The sequence below is a fragment of the Dermacentor albipictus genome, chromosome 10 (assembly GCF_038994185.2).
Source record: "Dermacentor albipictus isolate Rhodes 1998 colony chromosome 10, USDA_Dalb.pri_finalv2, whole genome shotgun sequence".
Lineage (NCBI taxonomy): Eukaryota > Metazoa > Arthropoda > Arachnida > Ixodida > Ixodidae > Dermacentor > Dermacentor albipictus.
In genome coordinates this window covers 54,349,335-54,371,485 of record NC_091830.1, presented here as the reverse complement: position 1 = coordinate 54,371,485, position 22,151 = coordinate 54,349,335, and the positions used below count along the sequence as shown (strand labels likewise).

General features: G+C 41.9%; 1 protein-coding gene and 1 long non-coding RNA gene across 15 annotated transcripts in view; one reads left to right on the top strand and one right to left on the bottom strand.

Annotated features, from left to right (window-relative positions):
- Positions 1-22,151, top strand: part of LOC135907623 (uncharacterized) — a 290,002-nt gene that overhangs the window by 48,207 nt on the left and 219,644 nt on the right. The window lies entirely within an intron of this gene.
- LOC135907620 (mucin-19-like) overlaps positions 1-22,151 on the bottom strand; it is a 131,438-nt gene that overhangs the window by 76,815 nt on the left and 32,472 nt on the right. For 13 of the 14 annotated variants that reach the window (XM_070527067.1, XM_070527068.1, XM_070527072.1 and 10 more), the window contains 14 exons: positions 21,506-21,661; positions 20,819-20,974; positions 20,132-20,287; positions 19,445-19,600; positions 18,761-18,916; positions 18,066-18,221; positions 17,379-17,534; positions 15,993-16,148; positions 13,131-13,283; positions 9,663-9,827; positions 5,243-5,353; positions 3,750-3,908; positions 1,658-1,807; positions 227-376 (listed from right to left, as the gene is read on the bottom strand). In XM_070527067.1, the coding sequence (XP_070383168.1) occupies positions 227-376; positions 1,658-1,807; positions 3,750-3,908; positions 5,243-5,353; positions 9,663-9,827; positions 13,131-13,283; positions 15,993-16,148; positions 17,379-17,534; positions 18,066-18,221; positions 18,761-18,916; positions 19,445-19,600; positions 20,132-20,287; positions 20,819-20,974; positions 21,506-21,661 (2,136 nt within the window). The remainder of the gene's footprint in view (positions 1-226; positions 377-1,657; positions 1,808-3,749; positions 3,909-5,242; positions 5,354-9,662; positions 9,828-13,130; positions 13,284-15,992; positions 16,149-17,378; positions 17,535-18,065; positions 18,222-18,760; positions 18,917-19,444; positions 19,601-20,131; positions 20,288-20,818; positions 20,975-21,505; positions 21,662-22,151) is intronic. The other variant, XM_070527077.1, reaches the window with a different exon arrangement.

The window sequence follows — 22,151 nt, the reverse complement described above, 5'->3', positions numbered from 1 at the left end:
GTTAAGAAATACGATAGGGTCTGCTTGAATGAGGAAATATATATAAATCAAGACCATATTTTTTAACTTCATATTGGTTCATAATTTTTGCTTGATAATCTTTCACAAATCACTTTGCATTTGATTCAAGTATTATCAAACGTAATGTAACCAAAATCAATACGACTTAAACATCACAATGTACAAGAGACATTATTCTATAAACGACGTCAGAAAAGCAGCTCACCAGTTCTAGGGGGTTTAGGCTTTTCATGTATCTTGACAGCTGTGAAGTTCGGCTGTAGGTTACCTTGCTGTGGAACCGATATATTGAACATGCAAGGTGGCGTGCAGGCTTCTTGATCGCTCCCTGGCGCAAATTTCACTTCTTGTTGTTCTGAAGCAGTCGGTAAAAAACTGTATTGAGGGATAAAGTTCCTTTGGCTATTGAAAGTGACTTTTCAAGTTCAACGTGACTTCCTAAAGCCCTAGTTGATGCATACTTCAAGTAATTAGGCGCAAGAAAGTCGGGGTGGACACGGGACAAGCGCTACTCCCTGCTGGTTTTTCAGCAACTTAGACAAGAAACATATCCATAATATGTGAATGTGCAGATGCATTCATGATAAAAGTGACGTTATGATAGGGGCCTCGAGTACCCTGATTTATTTAACGTGGAAACAAAGAGAAGGCTGACTGACGCAGTCATCCGTTCTCTCCCTTATGGGAAATCCTTCCAGAAACAAGCGGGCTTGCTCATTGCTGATTTTTCGAAAACCATCCGCTTACCGAAATGATGCATCTAAACGACGATACTTTGAAAGGTGGAATAATTCGGACAATTGTTAAAGATTGACCTCAGAACAGGTTCTAAGGTACTTTCGCAAGCAAAGATAGTGGAGCCCACCACGTCATCTGTGCCGCGGAACGAAGAAGACCTCAGGTGCCTCAGCCGGCCACTGATGGGATTCTTGTCTAAGTTGCCAGTTGATGGTTTTTATGTATAAGAGAAATGGACTAAACAATGTATGACTGATTGTACTCCCCCACCACAGGAGTGGAGCACATGCGATCTCCACGTTAGCTGGAGCACAAGCGAAAGTGTCTTCGAAAGTCCGCCAGCTAGTTAGAGGAGTTGCTATCCGACGACTCAATGTGAGGCCTGAGATCCCGCATATTCAAGTCATTACAAAGGAACCGCAAGAAGGAGAGTTCTTGGCTCTGTTTGTTATGCCCTGTACTATTTGACATTCCAGTGGGTGTGCTCTTTAGGAGTTAGGTCAGTTGGTTCACGTGAACGGATGTCTCGCGTCTTTTACGCAAAGCGAAACTCTATTGGCTGGTGGTATTTTGTCAATATATATATCTCGATACGATAAATCAAAACTATGCACCCGCATGTACGAAAACACACTCTTGTGATAGCTGTTCCGTAAGTCACATATATCATGCTTTACAACACACTTTGGAATAGAATCAACCTCTTGACGCCAAGTATTGAGCAGTAGTAAAAACGTACCAGACGAAGGTACACTGTCTGCTAAAGATCATGCGTTTCAGTAGAAGAAACAGTGATGGAGCTGAAGAATTGAGAAAATTATTGTGTTTTTTTAATGCCAGGAAAGGTTCACAAACGCTTAGTTCAGGTTGACTCACTAAATGCGAGGCTGCAACTCACCAGGTGCTAGTTGCTGCATTGTTACTTGCACAATCGGTGGATTTTTCGGTGGCAGCAGAGGTAGCTGATCGGGCGGAGATGCGTTGACAATGTTTGTCTGGGAAGAGACTTGGCTGCTGCTCATCGCCGGAATCGTTGAGCCTTGGACTGCTGCAGTATTGAAATAAACTTTATCGTTACAGACAAGCATGAAAATATGTTCTAATTTTGAAGGCATATTCTGAATGGACCACTAGAACCTTGTCTCTTATTGTACGCAATTATTAAAGATCACGTAGTGCTTCTACCGAATAAAGTCTCGTGAAGTTGTCCCCACTTTGAAATTTCAGAGCACTCGAAAAATGCACAAACTCCTACTGAAGCCTCCATATTTGATGCATACTTCTCAAACACGCACTCCTGAAAGACAAAACCGCAGAACTTGAGCAAAAGTCTATTCTGCCCCTTTTGAGGTTATGAAATCGTCACACAGTTATTAAAATCCACTCGAGATAGAAAACTAAATGCAGATAGACTTGTGAAAACATTTTATCGCGTTTGACAAGAAAATTTAAAATCGTTAGTCAGCATTGAGGCCATGTCTAACAGTTGATTCAGTTGACGAGTAGCAGCCGCTCACAGTTTTTTTAAGTCAATAATAAAGCATTCCATTCAGCGACATGACATGCTGTGTGTCGGAGGGCCCTGTTGTATTCACCACATAAATGGGTGATCTGCTCTCCAGGTGTCGGGCACATATTTTTCCTGAAAACACTTGATAAAGCATTACTTTGACTGCTCGAAAGCGAGTTGTCTTTCAGAAGACACATCGTTTGGTGACTCTGTCGTACACAAATTTACAGGCCCATTGCATTCATTTACATTAACTAAAGTCCACTTACAGGGGGTAGAGGGCACACAGAAAGCAAACAATGTCTGACTTTGGCAACAAATATCCAAATAAAAGTGTCGAACATCACAATATTGATATATTCTGCTAAAAAAAAATCACTGGCCAACACTTGTATCCATTGTCTACATTTAGAATATTCATTGGTTTGGTAAGAACCTACATGAATTACTTGGGCATCCAATTCTGAGAAGCCAGTCATACCATAATTGGCCTGTTTTCGTCTGCTAAAAAGAAGGCGACTATCCTTGTTATCGTCAAACACCCTTTCTTTTGTTAGTCCATTCAATGCAGAATAATTAGACCCGAATTTGTTACTGCCATATGCAGTATTTACTAAGTTTTTATGGGTCTGGGTCACTTTGAAAATACCTGATCGATTAGGATTGTGCGACAGACTGGGTGACGCAATTTCCAGAGAAGTCCGCATCATGAACATTCTTGTCTCGGTGTTCTAACGCAGTAGCTGGAGTTCAAACGCTTGTGCGCGTCTTACTGGATATCTAGTTATTAATCAAGATCGCGCTAGTGTTGCTTGCGTTTTCAATTGTGCATAATTGTGGGTTTCTTAAGTGCCACATAGTCAAAAACTAAATATTTCAGCTAATCATTCTTCCACTTAGAAGCTGCTAGGAGACTTTCCATTTAATCTTTGCCTTCAAGGTTCAAAATATATTATATATCATCGGAGCTGGTGACGCTAATTTCTAAAAGCATGCATGTCGACGTACCGGAGAAAGCAAGTGATAAGTTGTATGGTGGCCCCAATACATAATTGAAGGTACCTTGACTACGTCAATATAAACAGAAAATACTTTTCATTGAACCTAGGTGAGGAGAAAAGATAAAAAATATATATTTTGATAATCATATTACATCAAACAACTGTACACACTAAGTTAAAATAATTTCTCAACTACGTTGCATATGGAAGCACACCCAGTTATCTTTCTATTTTTATGTTCCCCAAATGTTTTCCTGCTATAGCCTGAGGCATATGAATGTTAAATTTTTACACTATTTTCTTCTAGTAAAATTGTGTTGCAAATGTAGTAACAAGCTTTACCAAATAAAATCAAGCTTGCGCTGTAGCTTGTGTAATGCTGCAATAATTACATTACCAACGTCATAGGACTATATACTATAGCTCGCACAGGCTCATAGCTGTAGTAACGTGGACAAAAGGCAACAAAGCTAACACACCGTTTGTTGTTTGGGTCACTCCACTGTCTGTGGCAAGACTCGACTGCGACGGCAACGTGGTAGCTTGACCTACGCCTGCAGATGGACTGAAACTGGCTGCAGAGCCGGCAACATGGGTGCCAGTTGCTGTGGTGCCTTCCGATTGTTGCTCTCCTGCAGCTGTAGAGAGGAATGCTTTTAAAGAGAAACTCTCTTTGGCTAAAATGCGTCAAAAAAGCAGGCATGGCCCAAGTTGGGGACAACATTGTTAACTAGCTATATACCTAGCGAAAAAGTAATTATTGGTGCCGTCGACTAGTATTATATTCTATGTATTTTACATAAAGTCAAAGTGATCATTGCCCGTTACGCACCCAGAAAACTTGATCTTGAGCGCACTCTAGAATTTTAGAGAAGATGTCTAAAAATACGAGCCTGGATATTCATGCATACACGTGTGCGCCTTCCAAAGGTAGACACGAGTTCTGCTGCAGTAAACTTTGTCCACAAGGAGCTTCAGCAGAAACCACATTTCGTAGCCACTATGCATTTCGTAATACATGTAGGTTCGTAGCCAGCAAAGCTACAACTTAAAACGTTGGTTAGATATTGAATTGCGGTGCATTCAACAGGGGAAGGTTGGGGAAAGGTGAAACGCAGAAGGATGAATTCTAACTTACTGACACAGGATGCCCCACGAGTATACACACAAATTTTATGGGATAAAAAAGAGCAAATTCAAACAGTACATCCTTACAGGCCTAACGCAAGCGCAGGAAATATAAACTTTGTCTAGCAGTGAGATGGAAGCAGAGAAAACAAGAACATATGAGAAATTTAGGAAAATGTTTACAGAAGCTTGTGGTGGAGTCACTACTTTCTTTGGCAGTGCAAAATGCCATGCAAGATTCTTTGGAGTTATAGTTTGCGATCAGCGCTCTCGACAGATGGCACTGACGCCATCTCGATACCGACCCTAAGTGAGAGCTTTCTGTAAGAGACTACCATAGCGCATGTGTTGTACGTCTACAAAGGAAGAACAAAGCTAGCCTGTTGTTTTCCCGTTCATCCTTGTAAAGTGATGAAGTTCTATTTCTTCTACGCTTGCGCATTTCCCAAAATATTTCCGCGTGCGCTACTCACACATGCGGCAAACTGGTACTATCTTTTTCAGGTCCATATTCTGCGTACAGTGCTGGTACAGGAGTCTGTTATTAACTAGAAACTTATGACTTGGCCTATGCTGTTAAATGGCCCCGTAAATGATAGTGTTCTAAAAGAACACTTAAGTTATAAAACGCTTTAGTGGTACAAAGCACTCATGTTGTATAAAAAACATAGAAACTTCCTAATCTATCCTTTCAACACTTTTTTCATATATTGACACCTCATACACCTACCGTCCCTATGAATCATACCAATGAAAAATTTTTGACGTTGTCTCTAGCACGTGGCGCTCAAGCTATATAACGTTTTATGGACATTACCAATAAGACCACACAAAGTTTCTTTACCTATTCCTGTTTGTTGTGCCACGAGCCCTGATCCAGCAGCTATTGTAGACTGTAATGTAACTTGCGGAACCAATTTGCCTGTTAGGCCTGGAAGTGGGCGGCTACCGGTACCTGAAATCACCGATTATATCAGTGTGTCAATTGATGCGATAAACATGTCTTATCCTTAGGCAATAAAACTTCATCTCCATGGTCATGACTAGTTGAAAATGCAACAAAATACAACAGACAACAAAATATGCAGCTATGCTCCACGAATACATTTGGTTAGGCCTGTAATGGCTATATTCCTACAATGGCATTGCTGTGGCAATTTTAGTAATATAAATACCTGGGTACCATGTAGACAATGTTTTCGTTAGTAAAAGGTCACTACATATCAGGGGTGGCATCAGTGAGCGGTATTTGCTACTGGCGATCTGTCTTCATTACTGATGTGTCCAGCACCATGGTTGGCTGCAATTTTTTCTTAGAAAGAATTGTAGCATAAGTGGTCGTTCCGAATGCGGGCCAGCATTTCCGATTTGTATTGCTTTAGAAGAAATGTACAGCGCTGGCAACAGCTCTAGCATAAATTATCCGATTCGAGGTATAGGTTCGTGGGAGAGCGGTCAATAATATTTCTTAATGCCATTGTAAGCCACCCCCGCGACCAAAAAGAAGCTTTTCTGCCATAATTTCCATTGGAGCATTCAGGCAAGTAAAGATGAATATATACCGCACAAGAGGTCTGTTGAATTTCAGCCTTTGACTCTGCAATTAGCACTCACCGATCCACCACAAAGTGTTCGGAAATTCACGCGTCAAAGCCATGGCAACAGGCATTTCGGTAGAACGCCTGCGACCTGCAAATTGCTCGTCACCAACCCAAGCACATAGCCTTTGTGGGCAATTAGTTTTCAGGCGACGAAATTAATAAAGAATGTGTCACTGAAACACAAGACGTCATACCAGTCGAATAATACATTAATTTTCACCCCATTTGTTCTACGCTACATCATGCTCTAAAAACCTGACCACGTAGCCGGGTATCGGTCAAATATTTTTACACATTCAAAAATTTAAACTTCATCTCGCTGTCTAATAAAATTTATATTTACAATACATCTAGTTGAACTATTGTCTCCAATAGTCTGCTGACTGCTGCAGTAACCAGCATTATTGACAAATGTTCTAGTTGGGATGACGTAATTGAGAGCAGCCTATTCATGGAGTGCTAAAGCCTGAAGAACACAGATACTTTCAGCTGTTTCAAATAGACAAGATCCAGTAGCTGCATTACTACCAGAGAGACTGAGTCAATAGGGAGCTTGGTCCCTATGGTGTGAAAATTTCCGAAACAGACAGTATGTAAAATTCTTTGTAATCTGAACGGCAGGCTACAGTTCAGGCTGTAAAACAGTGCATGTAGAGGGTGTATTTCATTTAGAGCAGCCTACTGTAGAAAAAGCTTATACTGGACATTTAAAAACGTATAGTGGCTTTGCTCTCGCCAAAGTGACGAACATGTTTTCTTATATCAAAAGAAGCCAACAAACACTGACACCAAGGACAACATAGGGGATAGGGAATAACATAGGAGATAGGGGACATTTGTTGTGTGTCTTTAGATGTTAAGCTGTATTATTTATGGTTTTTGCCTGATTTTTTTCATTTATCTAACGAGTATATTGCTTACAGCTGTATATCGCACGTATTCCTAACCCACTCTTGTAATACACAGCAAGGCCATTGAGTGCCTTTTGTAACATAGCGTTGAAATCTTCGATGGTCTCACTCGATATTGCAAGAATAATTTCGAACTTTCGGTAGACAATTCTTTTCACCATTTTTAATTATTTTAATCTAATAATAAATTTATAATATTCTGAACTACTCTGCCAAAGAAAAGAAGGCATACTTTGAATGCACATGAACCTACGCATAAATAATGTAGCCTTCATTTGTGTATTTACAAACTGCGGCAGCCTGTGAACCCGATATGTCCAAGCTAGTGTTGATCTCATTATTTGATTGCTGAATGAAAAAATACCAGAAACAACAAACATCCCGCTAACCTCCAGGAAATATAATTCGCGCGTCGAATGCTCAACACCTTTCGCATGGAGGGTGGACATTGCTTTTAATGTACTATTTCTCTCTACAACATTCTGAAGTTGTAGTGTGCCATGCCAACAGGGTTGCCCATTCTTAGCGGAAACAATGCACCCGTGAAATTTGCCCTACAACTAGGTGACACTGCCAAGCGTGACACTGTCAGGTCCTGATCCTCATCGACTGCAAATGGTACAGCAGCTTTTCGACCTCAACTGTACAGCTTCCTCATGATGAACTGCTAATTCGCCTTGTCAATATTCTGGACCTGCTAAAACCACTAACAATGTGTCCACTCAATTAGAAACAAACCTCACCGTTTCAACATTGCCCGAATCATTGACATAGAATTCACGTGCACCAGTACGTAAGCAATATGAACAAAGTATCCTCACCAGTTGCTGTTCGGGTCGTCCCAGACGCTGATCCAGCTGACTCCTTCGACTGGGACGTGTTTTATGACACAGTATTGTCATCTTAGTTAATTCACTTTAGTTAACTAGCTTATCAAGTTGAATATAAAAAAATACTCTAAGAAGTGTGAAATGATGGCACACCATATGCCATTGGTTTCACTTAGCTGCAGCTAATTATTAGTTCTTAAATCCCTGGCATAGGTTACGTGAAGCACCCTGATCAATGTGCACCCCATTGAAATATGCCACCAATTTTAGAGCTGGACTTTCGTAGTGCTCGTGCGGACGTTGTAATGATTGTCATTTAAGCTGTCACAATAAATTGGTTTCGGTACAGCTCACCGAACAGGTGTGTTTCGCAGAAGCCCAGTATCTGTTTGTGGCCTTTAGTTAGGAATTTGTTTTATTGTTTTTTTCTTTACAGCTTTCGAATCCTTGTCACTGTTGGTAAACATTGTACGCCGACAATACTAATCCCGCTTCCTGAGGTGGGAACAAACTAGTTTTTTGTAGTGCCATAATTTAGTTGACATCAATTCGACAGGCTGTCTGTAATGAGACAGGTTTTGTGTTTTTATGTACTTGCATAAGAACATCCAACTTCGTCGTGAGGAGAAGCTTCCTCCTAATTATATCTCTGAAGCGCAATGGCAGCACTCTCAACCCAGTGAGTCAGTTTAGCAATTGTACGGGCATACGGTGCACCTTCACGGTGTTGCACGTGTTTTGCTGTCTTGGTATAAAAAGCGCCGGCATGGCTCATGCGTGACGCTTACAAATACCCACAATGACGCGACATTTGACTGCAGGAATGACGGAGCCAAGCGGACCCATCATGCCGCACTCGACCGGCCTTGTCAGGTTCATGCCAGCGTTCGACCACGCCCTCTTGAGAAGAACGTGGTACGCACAAAACAATAGATTTCCCCTCTGATCTGCAATGCGCGTACAGCGGTCTGAGCCTAAGAGACAGTGCACTGGACGCTGCAAATGCTCACAGTGCAATGGCTCACGGAGCCATTGCACTGTGCCTCGGCTTCGATGTGCGTCGCTTGCCAGCCCTCTGCCGATGTTCCTCACAGAATTTCTCATCGGTGTTCCCAGGATGCTGTTCTTGCAGCCAAGCAGCCGTTGTGTCACGTGCTGCATCACGCCACGTCACTTCCGCATATTATTAAAGCACCGCGCGAGTGTAGCTCGACTGCAGTGCTAAATGTCGCTCCCGCGTATATTACTTCGCCTTCCAGCAAAACCATAACTACTACAAAACAATTACTAGTATAATTACGGGTGTCTGTATGTGGTTTCTTTCGTTTAACACCAAGAGGGACCAACTTACGTTGCTGAGAGTCTCTAAGACGGGTCTGAAATGTAAAATTTACGGTATGACCGTGCGGTAGCCAATTTCACGTTTAAGAAATGCCCACTCTAATTTTCGAGAACAAATTAAACCTCTGATTTTAGGTAGGTTAGAGTAGGTGACAAATTTTGATTCTTAGTGCCACATATGGGTGCAACAGCATGCTATAAGTGTACGTATAGGGTGCTACAGTATTATCAGCGGTAATTCGGTATCGCAAGAATAACTGTTGTGCCATGTATCCTCTTATCGTGAAAGTCGTGCTGGTGCGACAGCCTCGAAGGCATCAGGTAACGGTGCTTCACGTGCATAAGCATTGCCACGTGATAGGCGTGGAGCCACGCATAGTGCAGAGGTGGTATTACGTAGAAAAAAAAGTGACGCGGTCGGGTAGAGTGAGTCTTGTGCTCAAATCTTTCCGTGAAAAATCCCTCACAAAGAACGATGGCAGCATGCTAGTCTTACTGACAAGCACTATGGCTTCGAACAATTACGGTAATTCTTGTTACCCAGTTGCGGCCTCAATTTTTTTCAACGCAGGTTTACTTACGCTTTTCACAGGTGCGCTGGCATTCTCCAAGAGTGGGAAACTTGTTTCCGAAATAGGAACAGTCGTATGCGAAGAAGCATCTTCCCTTGTTGGGATTATAAATGTACACAGGAAACACCTTGCCAAAGCAGATTACGCTTGCCATCGGGTAATCACAAACTTTGCCTGCATTCGCAAAGTGACAGTTAGGCATAAACAAGGTCCTACAAGAACTGAAATTTGGGCGAATTTGTAACAATCCATATTTCACTGAAACTGCAAAAACAAAAAAGAACACAAAAAAGACAAGACAGGACGAGTGTTCGTCCTGTCTGCTCTTCCTTTCTCGTGTACCTTTTTACGCTGCAAATAGAACAAAGTATTACGGGAAATATTTGATGTTCTGTTCTAGAACAAAACAAGGTTATGCTATATAAAGCAACGTAATGTACTAGATTGTTTAATTTTGTTTTCTTCAACTGGGTTCCCCAGATGACATTGACAAGTTATTGTAGAAAGAAGTTGCTAAAACTGCTAGAAGATATGAGAATGCGGTTAATGGCGCTCTGTCTCTCGTCGCCTCCTAACCAAACCAATTGATAATTGGGCTTAAGGATTAAGTTCAACCTCAACTTATTTCTCATTCTACACAATGTATAAAGTAATAGCTTCCAGGCCTCTACATTTTCTTTGTTTACTTTTTCTCCGATTTCATGGTTGCTGCATTAACAATGGAAGAATGGTGAAGTGAGCTTGAACCAGCGCTCCTCACTCGCGTGACAGCCATCTCCTCAATCGGGCTTTCAAACAATTCTACCATAGGTCTGACTTAGCGAATGTGAAACGATCACAAAGCGTCGGCGTAGCAATGAACTAATGGTGAACGTTGATGTTTATGCTATCGCCATCTTGATACGGCGGGCATTGTAACGCGACTTGCAATGGATCAGCACTGGTACTTTGGTGGCAACGTTTACTGGTGTATTTTTTTTAACCATCACGAGGCTCGACACTTTCTAGCAGTATTAAGCAAACCTGCCCTTTATACACAATACAGCTTTTATGCTCCATGACTGACGCTCTTTCTTATTCGATATGACAAAGGCGATCTTCAAAAGTACGACGTGAGAAGTCTAGTCCGACGGCTATGTGTTAGGGATATATTTTATCATACCATAACTCACAGAATACAGGTGTATGTTAAGCATTTCAGTTTAATTTGTGATAATTGCATTTCAAACATTTTTTAGACTTGAGGAGAAGTTTCCGTGATCTTAGTTACTGATAAAGTACGTAAAACTAATTTGGGAATACATAATGGGAGATGCATGCACATGGAATGACTACTAATGACCTGTTGTAATTTTCTTGCTGACTAATTTAGACATTTGATGATGTTGGTGCTCTAAATTTCTCCGCAGTCTTAAAGCAGTCTCGTCCGCTTACTGGTGCCACTATTTCAATATGAATCGTTGCTTTCGCATTTTCAATAGTGCGTTAGGTCTTGAAGAAGAAATCGAGCCTTAGAAGCGTCACAGTCATGTGGTGGAAGCTGCGGCATGGTAATTCTGTGAGAATCTGGCGTGATATCAGTGGTCGTCATACGTAGAAGAGACGGTTTTGGACCCCTAATACTGTCTACAAGGTTCATGATGAGGTAATGTGCCATCACAAACTGCCATACTGCCACAAATGTGTATATTACTGGCAGAACTCTAAATTTGCTCCTATCAGGTAGCATTGTTTGTGCCACTTTTCTTCAAATCAGCGGCATCAAGCAAATATAAGCGCGTTCAACGTTGCAGCTGATGTCCCTCAAAACATTCCCGGCGATCACCCCCATTTAAACACAACCAACACTCTTAGTTCCCGCAATTCTATTTCAATTTTCGTCTCGAGCGTTCTCTTTAAAGGTTTGCCTCCCTACGTGTCTTGTTCGAAAAAAATCGCCTACCACGATGTCTTGCGTCTTAAGTGGTTTCGCTATTTTGTGATCCTTTGTCGTATTGTGTCAAAAACACTCATGCTCTTGTATTTATGAAATGACCCCCCCCCCCCGTATTCTTCGGTGGCTTGATGTATATGTTTCCCAAGAGGCATTCATTTGTGCAACCTTAGCCCTGCAACTTATGTTGAAGCGCCAGTTGATATTTGATGCTTTACTTGCACATGTACAAGTGTGCGACTGTGAATGCAAATAAGTGAGAAACCAACGTCTCGATAACTACCATCTCATCTTCTTTGTGCATAGCATTATATTACCAGTGTTATTTGTTTATATGCCGCATTTCAAGCAGATTGAACTTGCACCACAGAAAATGCTTGTCTTGTCACGTGTTTTTTTCAGTACATATATATATATATATATATATATATATATATATATATATATATATATATAGAAAGAGAGAGCGAGAAATGTAGAGGGAAAGAGAGGAAGAGAGATGAAAAGAGACAAATATAAAGAATATAAAAAGCCAACTAACGATGTCACGGATGACACCATAGGGGTAATTATTTGTAGTTCCTAACCGAAACAAAGAAATGATGCATAAATGGAAATGAAAGTGGGAGGAACAACAGCTACCCGCAGGTTGAATGCGAATTCACGCTTTTGCATTATGCGTCTCTTACCTCTTACCAAATAAGCTACCGCGGCAAGGCTTTCCTATCAATGTTTTGAATGGGATAGGAAGATAACGGTTGTTATCGGATGTAAGCCTCTACAACACCTTACTGGAAGCTTTGGATGGAAAAACAACCCCCCTGTAGCTCATATGGTAACCCACGCCTTCGCGCGCTCGTCGCTGGAAGATGTGGGTTCATAATCCATGCGTTGCTTGTTTTTGCATCCATTTCATTTCCATGTATGTTTAGTTTGTGCAATTCATTTAAGCATTACAAGTACCTCCCTCCATGCTGCCCTTGTTAACATTTTTTGTTGTCATCTTATATGTGATATTCGTTACCTAAAAAAAATTGCTGCAACAAAAAAGAAAGAAGTGCGCCTACAAGACGCAGCCCTCAACAACATATCAAGCGAAGCTTTGCTGTAAATTAAAAACTCTGTTTGGCTGAAATGAATGAGTGATAATGCCTGTATGCGGCATTGAATTACTGAGTGTAACTACCTCAGCCGAATTGATAACTTACCTTATCCGCGCCATTTGATAGCGCAGTGGCACATTTTTAAGGCAGTGGTAAAAGTTTCTGAGTGAAATTTTTTGAGTATTTACAAAAAGCGCGTTACACTAATAAAAGAAACACATGGAGAAAATAAAGCATTCCACGTTCAAGGAAACAAATGTTTGTAAGGAAAAGAGGCTGCGGATAACGCTGACTGTTCAGGACTGCTTGAATACGAGACTTTGCCAGTTTGACGGCTCTTCTTGTGTAGCAAGCGACTGGGCATGCGGCAAAATCCATTGACGTTGTCTGACTGTAACAGTACCGCAAACAGTAAAAAAATAAGTGACGAAAGATCTTCACCATTTCGACATACGCCTTCGCACTGTATCTTGTTTGAAAATGGCGCTGCTGGGTCGCAACTTTGTAGGCATCGTTTGGTTTTCTGATCTAAATACCACCGGTGGTGCGAGCACTTGTTTTTGGACGTTTGAGCGGTGATCTGGCATCGGTCATCTGAAATGAACAAATGAAATAAATGACCCAGCTTCCAAGCCATTTCCAATAAAAAAATTATTCAATATTTTCAGTTGTGATTTCGTTAGACATAGCTCTCGCAATGTATTTACTGGCAACACTGTGTATTGCTCGTTAACTGAAGCGGTGCATGAATACAGTTTTCTTGAATTGTTTGTGACGAGCCTTAAGTGCTATATGCGTGCTTGATATTATGGAGGGTGCATGACATCTCGGACATTCCTCTGTGGTCCGGCGTTTCGATCTATAAGTAAACTATCCAACCAACTTACTATATAGATCAATAATGTTTCCCACGTATTTTACTAAAATATTGTAGCGTTCCTAACTAGAACGGCAACAGAAATGACATCATCTAAGTGAGACGGGTGTCGTCCGCCATTTTATTCCAACTTCTTCCTTCTCACTTCTCCCCTAGCACCTTCCTTCGTCTTCTTTCATTCGTCCAGCATAGGAATTGTGTGTGCGTTTCTTTTTGTTCTTTTTAGATCGGCAAGGTCATTGTGACTTCCTGTACTCGAGAACGCTATATGCAAGTTTAACGGAGTCAAGAAAGAATTCAATTGCTATTCACTTCTTTTTTAAAGGAAGTAGGGGACATGTTAGGGATGATGCAAAGGCAAACCTTCAAATGTGTGGGCTAATTCGCGGGCAAATAAAATCGGTGGACCATTCGTCTTGCCAGCTTAGCGTTAAAACAAACATTTACAGTTTTCCCTTTTAAAACAAGATGTAGAAGCAGATTCATATTCGGAGAAAAGAGAAACGCTATGTTGGAAATCGTTAAACATATTTCAGTTTGTAGATTATTGTAACTTTTCCTGAACATTTTTTATAAGAGGCTTGCAGAGCTTTACATGCCGATTGCACGAGAAGCGCAGGCTGATTTCCGAATAATATAGAGGCACTAGAGGCACGTCAACATTTGATTCCGCCTGTTTCAAATGCGGAATGACTCCAAAATCAATTGCACTCCGGTGTTACCTCTCCGAAACTCTGGTTTCGAGCACGTGGAGTACTGAAAGGAAGTACACATTTACTGCAAAGCTTCGACAGGACATTCCCTTCACATAAAGAAAACGTGGAAGTAGTGTTGACTATTGTTTTCATATCCGAACTCCTCTCCTACTCCGCTTCCATGTACGATGTATATGGTCACATTATCTAAGACAAATAGGGGCCGCTACCTAGCTGTGTCAAAAATGCATCAAAAATATAACATCTACTGCGTGCGATACGAGCTTCCATAAACTATCAAAAACGAGAACGCGTTCAGGTGAAGTCCAGGATACAATGGGTCAAGGCTTCAACGCGAAATATGTGTAAGCGATAAGTCATGGTTCTGTACTGTGAGTAGCCTCACTGGTTCGCAGGACATCTGATGGGAAACCGCTCCAAAAGTACACTAAAGGTCTGAATCCCAGCTAGCAGGTAAGTCGAGATCCTGGAACAAAACAGCGCTAAAGATGGGAAATGGTGAATGGCAAAACACGCGCTCGAGATCACTTCCAGCAGATGTTGTTACCCCCAGCTGGGCCATTTTTTACGAGTCCAGGAAATGTGCACGGGAAGTTTATTCTGCAGCCACGTAATGCTGTCAAAGAAACTGATTAGTAGGCTCTAATCTTGCATTCGATAACTCGTACATGTCATGTACACGCCATGATGGTTTAGCAGTTATGGTGCTGCTCTGCTCAGCGCAATGTCATGTTATTAATTGGTGACCGCAAGGGCGGAATGCAAAGACACTCCTGTGCTGCGCATTCGGTGCACGTTAAAGAGAGACAGGTTGTAAATAATGAAAGTGTGGGAGCCCTATACTGCGCTCTCTCGCGTAAGCCGTTGTGTAGCTACTGGACGTGAACGGCCACATTTGTTTGTCTCACCATATGAACTTCCTCATCATTATAAGACACGTAGTGACGTTAACAAAATGTGTGGTAGGCCTGGCGGAAAACATTAGTCTTCGGGTGCTGTTGGGCATATTCATGCTGAATCTTTTTAAAAGCAGTTACTCGCGCGCCAGAAAGTGGGAATTTCAGTTTCCGCCAGCGTTGTCATAGTCAAAGCGAGTGCAATACTTTTTGCTCTAAAATTTATTCGCACACGAAGCCGCCTGATGCATGCGATGGCTCTCACACTCTCGTTCTGCAACCCGTGCTATAGGCGCGTGGGTAGACCATCTGGCTAGCCGCATCCTTAAAGTCCCATGGGTAAACAATAAGTTGGTCCGTGGAAGGGGATCGCAAATTGTTGAGTCGAGTCACTATACAAAGGCAACGAACAAACTGGGCACCGAAAGCGCAAGCTTGCAACCACTTATGTTTGGTGTATCTACACGCGCATGCATCCTACAACACAAACATAATCAAATTAAAAGTGTAATACTCATTGATGCACGAAACGAAACAAGAATACTGTATACTTATCAATACATATTCAATCTGGTTAAGGTGTTATCTCTCACTGAAGCATCGCCTGATGTTTCGCGACGATCCCCGAAACGTCAGTATTCATCTAGATTAGAGATCTCGCTATATCATAGATTCGCGTACATGCTAAATAAAAGTAACACCCCAACGCATTCTTAATGTTAGTGTCAATTTCTTTGTGCCCAATCATAATCCTCGAAGCATATGAAAAACGATCCAGGTGACTTAGATTAGGCATACATGACTTTATGCTCACCCAAGCCTGGCGTTGGCATCACCAGTCCTTGGTCATTTGGTTTCACTGGCACTGAAGGGCCTGCTTGCTGGCCAGCAGATGCATTAAAACTTGTCCCTTCACCCGTTGCTTCACTGCCAGTCAATATGGGGTTTCTTGGCCCGTCTTGTCCTGCTCCTGTTTATAAAGTGAAAATTAAAAAGCGTTTACGGTCTGCAACAGTGGCTGACAGGTGAAGCTGCTGTTCGCGCCAATAGAAGCACTCTTCGTCATTGTAATACAAGCTAGCATTAGTTAGAGCTCTTAAGGAAATTTCTAACTATGAAACATAATAGTGCTCTTTACATTGGGTGAATAAAAAGTTAAAGGAACTTTTCGCAAACAAAAAAAAAAACATTGCCTTAAACGCTGCGTTCTATGAATATCGTTGCGTGCGATATAATAATTTTCTGCACCAGCAGGATTAAAATCGCGTGGAACAACTAGACCTTCGTCGATAACGAAACGTCAAAAAAGAAACATTGAACATTCTTCAGTCAAAAGTACGATCTCGAATTCGTGCTGCAAATAAATAGCTTTTCTCTCTAACACTTATCCGCATTGCATTGTTGATAGCAAAGCAAAAAAAAAAGAACGTTAGGTACAGCAGACCATGTTGCTCCAGACTTTCGATACCTATTTCTCTATACATCTCTCCACTGCCCTGTAGCTCTTGCTCCGCAGAGAAATTCAGGCTCATGTCTATAGCTTTAGCACTCGTTCACTTCACATCGATAGCTATCTTTTTATTGGAGAATTGCACGCTTTGCGTGCAGCGCAAGGTTAAAGGAATAAAATATAGTCCTGACTATAAGTCATTCTCCAACCTGAATCTCCATAGTTTAAACTGTTCCATTTGTACGGCTCCAAGGTGATACCTGAATCGAAAATAATTTGCAAAATTCCGGTATATAAACATTTCATTGGCAATTGATGGAGCCAATTGTGATGTTATATACCTACCTGTAAAGGAGGGCACATAAACATGCCTTTTTTCGATCGGCAGATTCTTACTGATGTGATGTGGTTGTGGCAGAAACACGCAGTGTGTACTCTAACCAAGGGCATTCATCAAGAATTATATGGCACTATTTCAACAACTAAGCATTAGAAGGATAGACTTTCGTTCTTTTGCATTTCTATTATATCGTACATATGCTTCTTATATTGGGACCTTTTTTAGTTCAAATAACATTATTTATTGCTTTCCCTTTACCCGTCAATCAAGGGACCACAATTCGTGGAACTGGCTTTCTTTATAGAACTCTCCAATATAGCTGAATCCGAGTTCAAGCTAGCGTACTGCGTCATGGCAACATGTACGTTAAAATTCAACGCGCCAGAATAAACCGAACAAATCCCGCTCACCCGTGCCTGTTCCGTTACCAGGAAGACCCGCTACGAGAGATGCAGCTGAATTTGACGAAGCTGCTTGAAGACCCACAGTAGATCCGTTATTTTGCATTTGCGTCGATGGCAGAGAGGAGCCCGTTGCTGATCCTGCAAATTGCTGTTGTGATCCACCTGCAAAAAACGCACTCGAGGTTTCAGTGAAAGGTAATTGCATACGATAGACCAGAAAATGGCAAGAGAAACACAGCTGTGCTTTGTCAAGGTTTCAAATTTTTTTTACGTGCAAGCATATCCACAGCTGAAAGAGAGGGCGAAGAAACATGCCTTTTTTCCATTGGCAGATTGGTACTGATTGGATGGTGGTTGTGGCAGAAACACGCAGTGTGTATTCTAAGCAAGGGCATTCATCAAGGATGATATGACACTATTTTAACAAGTAAGCATGAGGAGGATAGGCTTTCATTCTTCTGCTTTTGTACTCTATCGGATATATGCTTCTTATATTCGCACCTTTTTAATTCGAATAACATTATTTTTTGCTTTAACTTTGACCGTCAATCACAGACCACAAATTGTGGCACTGGTTTTTTTTGTAAACGTCTCCAATGTAGCTGGATCCAAGTTCAAGTTAGCGTACTGCGTCATGGTAACATGCACGTTAGAATATAACGCGCCTGAATAAACCTCACAAATGTCGCTCACCCGTGCCCATTCCGTTAACAGGAAGACCCGCTCCGAGCGATGCAGCTGAATTTGACGAAGCTGGGTGATGACCCACAGTAGATCCGGTATTTTGCATTTGCGTCGATGGCAGAGAGGGGCCCGTTGTTGCTCCTGCCAATTGTTGTTGTGATCCACCTGCAAAAAAAACGCACTCGAGTTTTCGGTGAAAGATAATTGCCTACGATAAACGAGAAAATCACAGGAGAAACGAAGCTGTGTTTCGTCGAGGTTACAAATATTTCTCACACACAAACCTATCCACAGCGGTAAAGAAGGGCGTATAAACATTCATTCTTTCGATCGGCAGATTGGTACTGATGTGATGTGGTTGTGGCAGAAACACGCAGTGTGTATTCTAACCAAGGGCATTAATCAAGCATTATATGACACTATTTTAACAACTAAGCATGAGAGCTGTAGGCTTTCATTCTTCTGCATTTTTATTGTATCGGATATATGCTTCTTGTATTCGGACCTTTTTCTTTCAAATAACATAATTTATTGCTTTCACTTTGACCGTCAGTCACAGACCACAAATCGTGGCAGTGGTTTTTTTTTTTGTAGGCGTCTCCAATGTAGCTGAATCCATGTTCAAGCTAGCCCACTGCGTCATGGTAACATGCACGTTAGAATTCAAAGCACGCGCCAGAATAAACCTCACAAATCTCGCTCACTCGTGCCTATTCCGGTACCGGAAAGACCCGCTCCAAGAGATGCAGCTGAATTTGACGAAACTGGTTGATGACCCACAGTAGATCCGCAATTTTGCATTTGCGTCGATGGCAGAGAGGGGCCCGCTGTTGATCCTGCCAATTGCAGTTGTGATCCACCTGCAAAGTATGCGCTCGAGGTTTCAGTGAAAGGTAATTGCATACGATAGACCAGAAAATGGCAGGAGAAACACAGCTTTGCTTTGTCGAGGTTACCAATTTTTCTTACCTGCAAGCATATGCACAGCTTAAAGGGCGGGCGAATAAACATGCCTTTTTTGATTGGCAGATTGGTACTGTTAGGGTGTGGTCGTGGAATAAACACGCAGTGTGTAATCTAAACAAGGGCATTCATCAAGCATTATATGACACTATTTCAACAACTAAGCATGAGAGGGGTAGGCTTTCATTCTTCTGCATTTTTAATGTATCGGATATATGCTTCTCATATTCGGACTTTATCGTTCGAATATCATTATTTATTGCTTTCACTTTTACCGTCAATGACAGACCACAAATTGTGGCACTGGTTTTTTTTGTAAGCGTCTCCGATGCAGCTGGATCCAAATTCAAGCTAGTCTACTGCGTCATGGTAACATGCACGTTAGAATTCAACGCGCCAGAATAAACCTCACAAATGTCGCTCACCCGTGCCGATTCCGTTACCAGGAAGACCTGCTCTAAGAGATGCAGCTGAATTTGACGAAGCTGGTTTATGACCCACAGTAGATCTGGTATTTTGCATTTGCGTCGATGACAGAGAGGGGCCCGTTGCTGATCCTGCCAATTGCTGTTGGGATCCACCTGCAAAAAACGTGCTCCAATTTTCGGTGAATGATAATTGCCTACGATAAACGATAAAATCACAGGAGAAACAAAGCTGTGTTTCGTCAACGTTACAAATATTTCTCACGCGCAAACCTATCCACAGCTGTAAGCGAGGGCGTATAAACATGCATTCTTTCGATCGGCAGATTGGTACTGATGTGATGTGGTTTTGGCAGAAACACGCAGTGTGTTTTCTAACCAAGGGCATTCATCAATCATTATATGAGACTATATTAACAACTAAGCTTGACAGAGATATGCTTTCATTCTTCTGCATTTTTATTCTATCGCATATATGCTTCCTATATTCGGACCTTTTTCGTTCGAATAACATAATTTATTGCTTTCACTTTGACCGTCAATCACAGACCACGAATCGTGGCACTGGTTTTTTTTTGTAGGCGTCTCCAATGTAGCTGAATCCAAGTTCAAGCTAGCTCGCTGTGTCATGGTAACATGCATGTTAGAATTCAAGGCGCCAGAATAAACCTCACAAATGTCGCTCACCTCTGCCTAGTCCATTACCAGGAACACCCGCTTCAAGAGATGAAACTGAATTTGACGAAGCTGGCTGATGACCCACATTAGATCCGGTATTTTGCATTTGCGTCAGTGGCAGAGAGGTGCCCGTTGCGGATCCTGCAAATTGCTGTTGTGATCCACCTGCAAAGTATGCGCTCGAGGTTTCAGGGAGAGGTAATTGCATACGATAGACCAGAAAATGGCAGCAGAAACACAGCTGTGCTTTGTCAAGGTTACCAATTTTTCTTACGTGCGAGCATATCCACAGCTGAAAGGGAGGGCGAATAAACGTGCCTTATTTGATTGGCAGATTGGTACTGTTAGGATGTGGTTGTGGCAGAAACACGCAGTGTGAACTCTAACCAAGGGCATTCATCAAGGATTATATGACACTATTTTAACAAGTAAGCATGAGGAGGATAGGCTTTCATTCTTCTGGATTTCTATTGGATCGGATATATGCTTCTTATATTCGGACCTTTTTAGTTCGAATAACATTATTTATTGCTTCCACTTTGACCGTCAATCACAGACCACAAATCGTTGCACTGGTTTTTTTTTTGTAGGCGTCTCCAATGAAAGTGAATGCAAGTTCAAGCTAGCGTACTACGTCATGGTAACATGCACGTTAGAATTCAAGGCGCCAGAATAAACCTCACAAATGTCGCTCACCCGTGCCTAGTCCATTACCAGGAACACCCGCTCCTAGAGATGAAGCGGAATTTGACGAAGCTGGTTGATGACCCACATTAGATCCGGTATTTTGCATTTGCGTCGGTGGCAGAGAGGTGCCCGTTGCTGATCCTGCAAATTGCTGTTGTGTCCCATCTGCAAAAACCGTGCTCGAGCTTTCAGTTAAAGGTAATTGCACACGCTAAACCCGAAAATGGCAGGAGAAACACAGCTGTGCTTTGTCAAGGTTTCCAATTTTTCTTACGTGCAAGCATATCCACAGCTGAAAGCAAGGGCGAAGAAACATGCCTTTTTTCCATTGGCGGATTGGTGCTGATTGGATGGTGGTTGTGGCAGAAACACGCAGTGTGTATTCTAACCAAGGGCATTCATCAAGGATTATATGACACTATTTTAACAAGTAAGCATGATGAGGATAGGCTTTCATTCTTCTGCTTTTGTATTGTATCGGATATATGCTTCCTATATTCGCACCTTTTTACTTCGAATAGCATTATTTATTGCTTTCACTTTGACGGTCAAACACAGACCACACCCTGTGGCACTGGTTTTTTTTGTTGGCGCCTCCAATGTAGCTGGATCCAAGTTCAAGCTAGCGTACTGCGTCATGGTAACATGCACGTTAGAATTCAACGCGCCAGAATAAACCTCACAAATGTCGCTCACCCGTGCCTATTCCATTACCAGGAAGACCCGTTCCAAGAGATGAAGCTGAACTTGACGAAGCTGGTTGATGACCCACATTAGATCCGGTATTTTGCATTTGCGTCGATGGCAGAGAGGGGCCCGTTGCTGATCCTGCCAATTGCTGTTGGGATCCACCTGCAAAGTATACGCTCGAAGTTTCAGTGAAAGGTAATTGTATACGATAGACCAGGAAATGGCAGAAGAACGCAGCTGTGCTTTGTCAATGTTACCAATTTTTCTTATGTGCAAGCTTATCCACCGCTGAAAGGGAGGGCGAATAAACATGCCTTTTTTGATTTTCAGATTTGTACTGTGATGATGTGGTTGTGGCAGAAACACGCAGTGTGTATTCTAACCAAGCGCATTGATCAAGGATTATATGACACTATTTAAACAACTAAGCATGAGGAGTATAGGTATTCATTCTTCTGCATTTCTATTGTATGGGGTACATGCTTCTTATATTCGGACCTTTTTAGTTCGAATATCATTATTTATTGCTTTCACTTTGACCGTCAATCACAGACCACAAAACTTGTCACTCGTTTTTTTTTGTAGGCATCTCCAATGTAGCTGAATCCAAGTTCAAGCTAACCTACTGTGTCATGGTAAGATGCACGTTAGA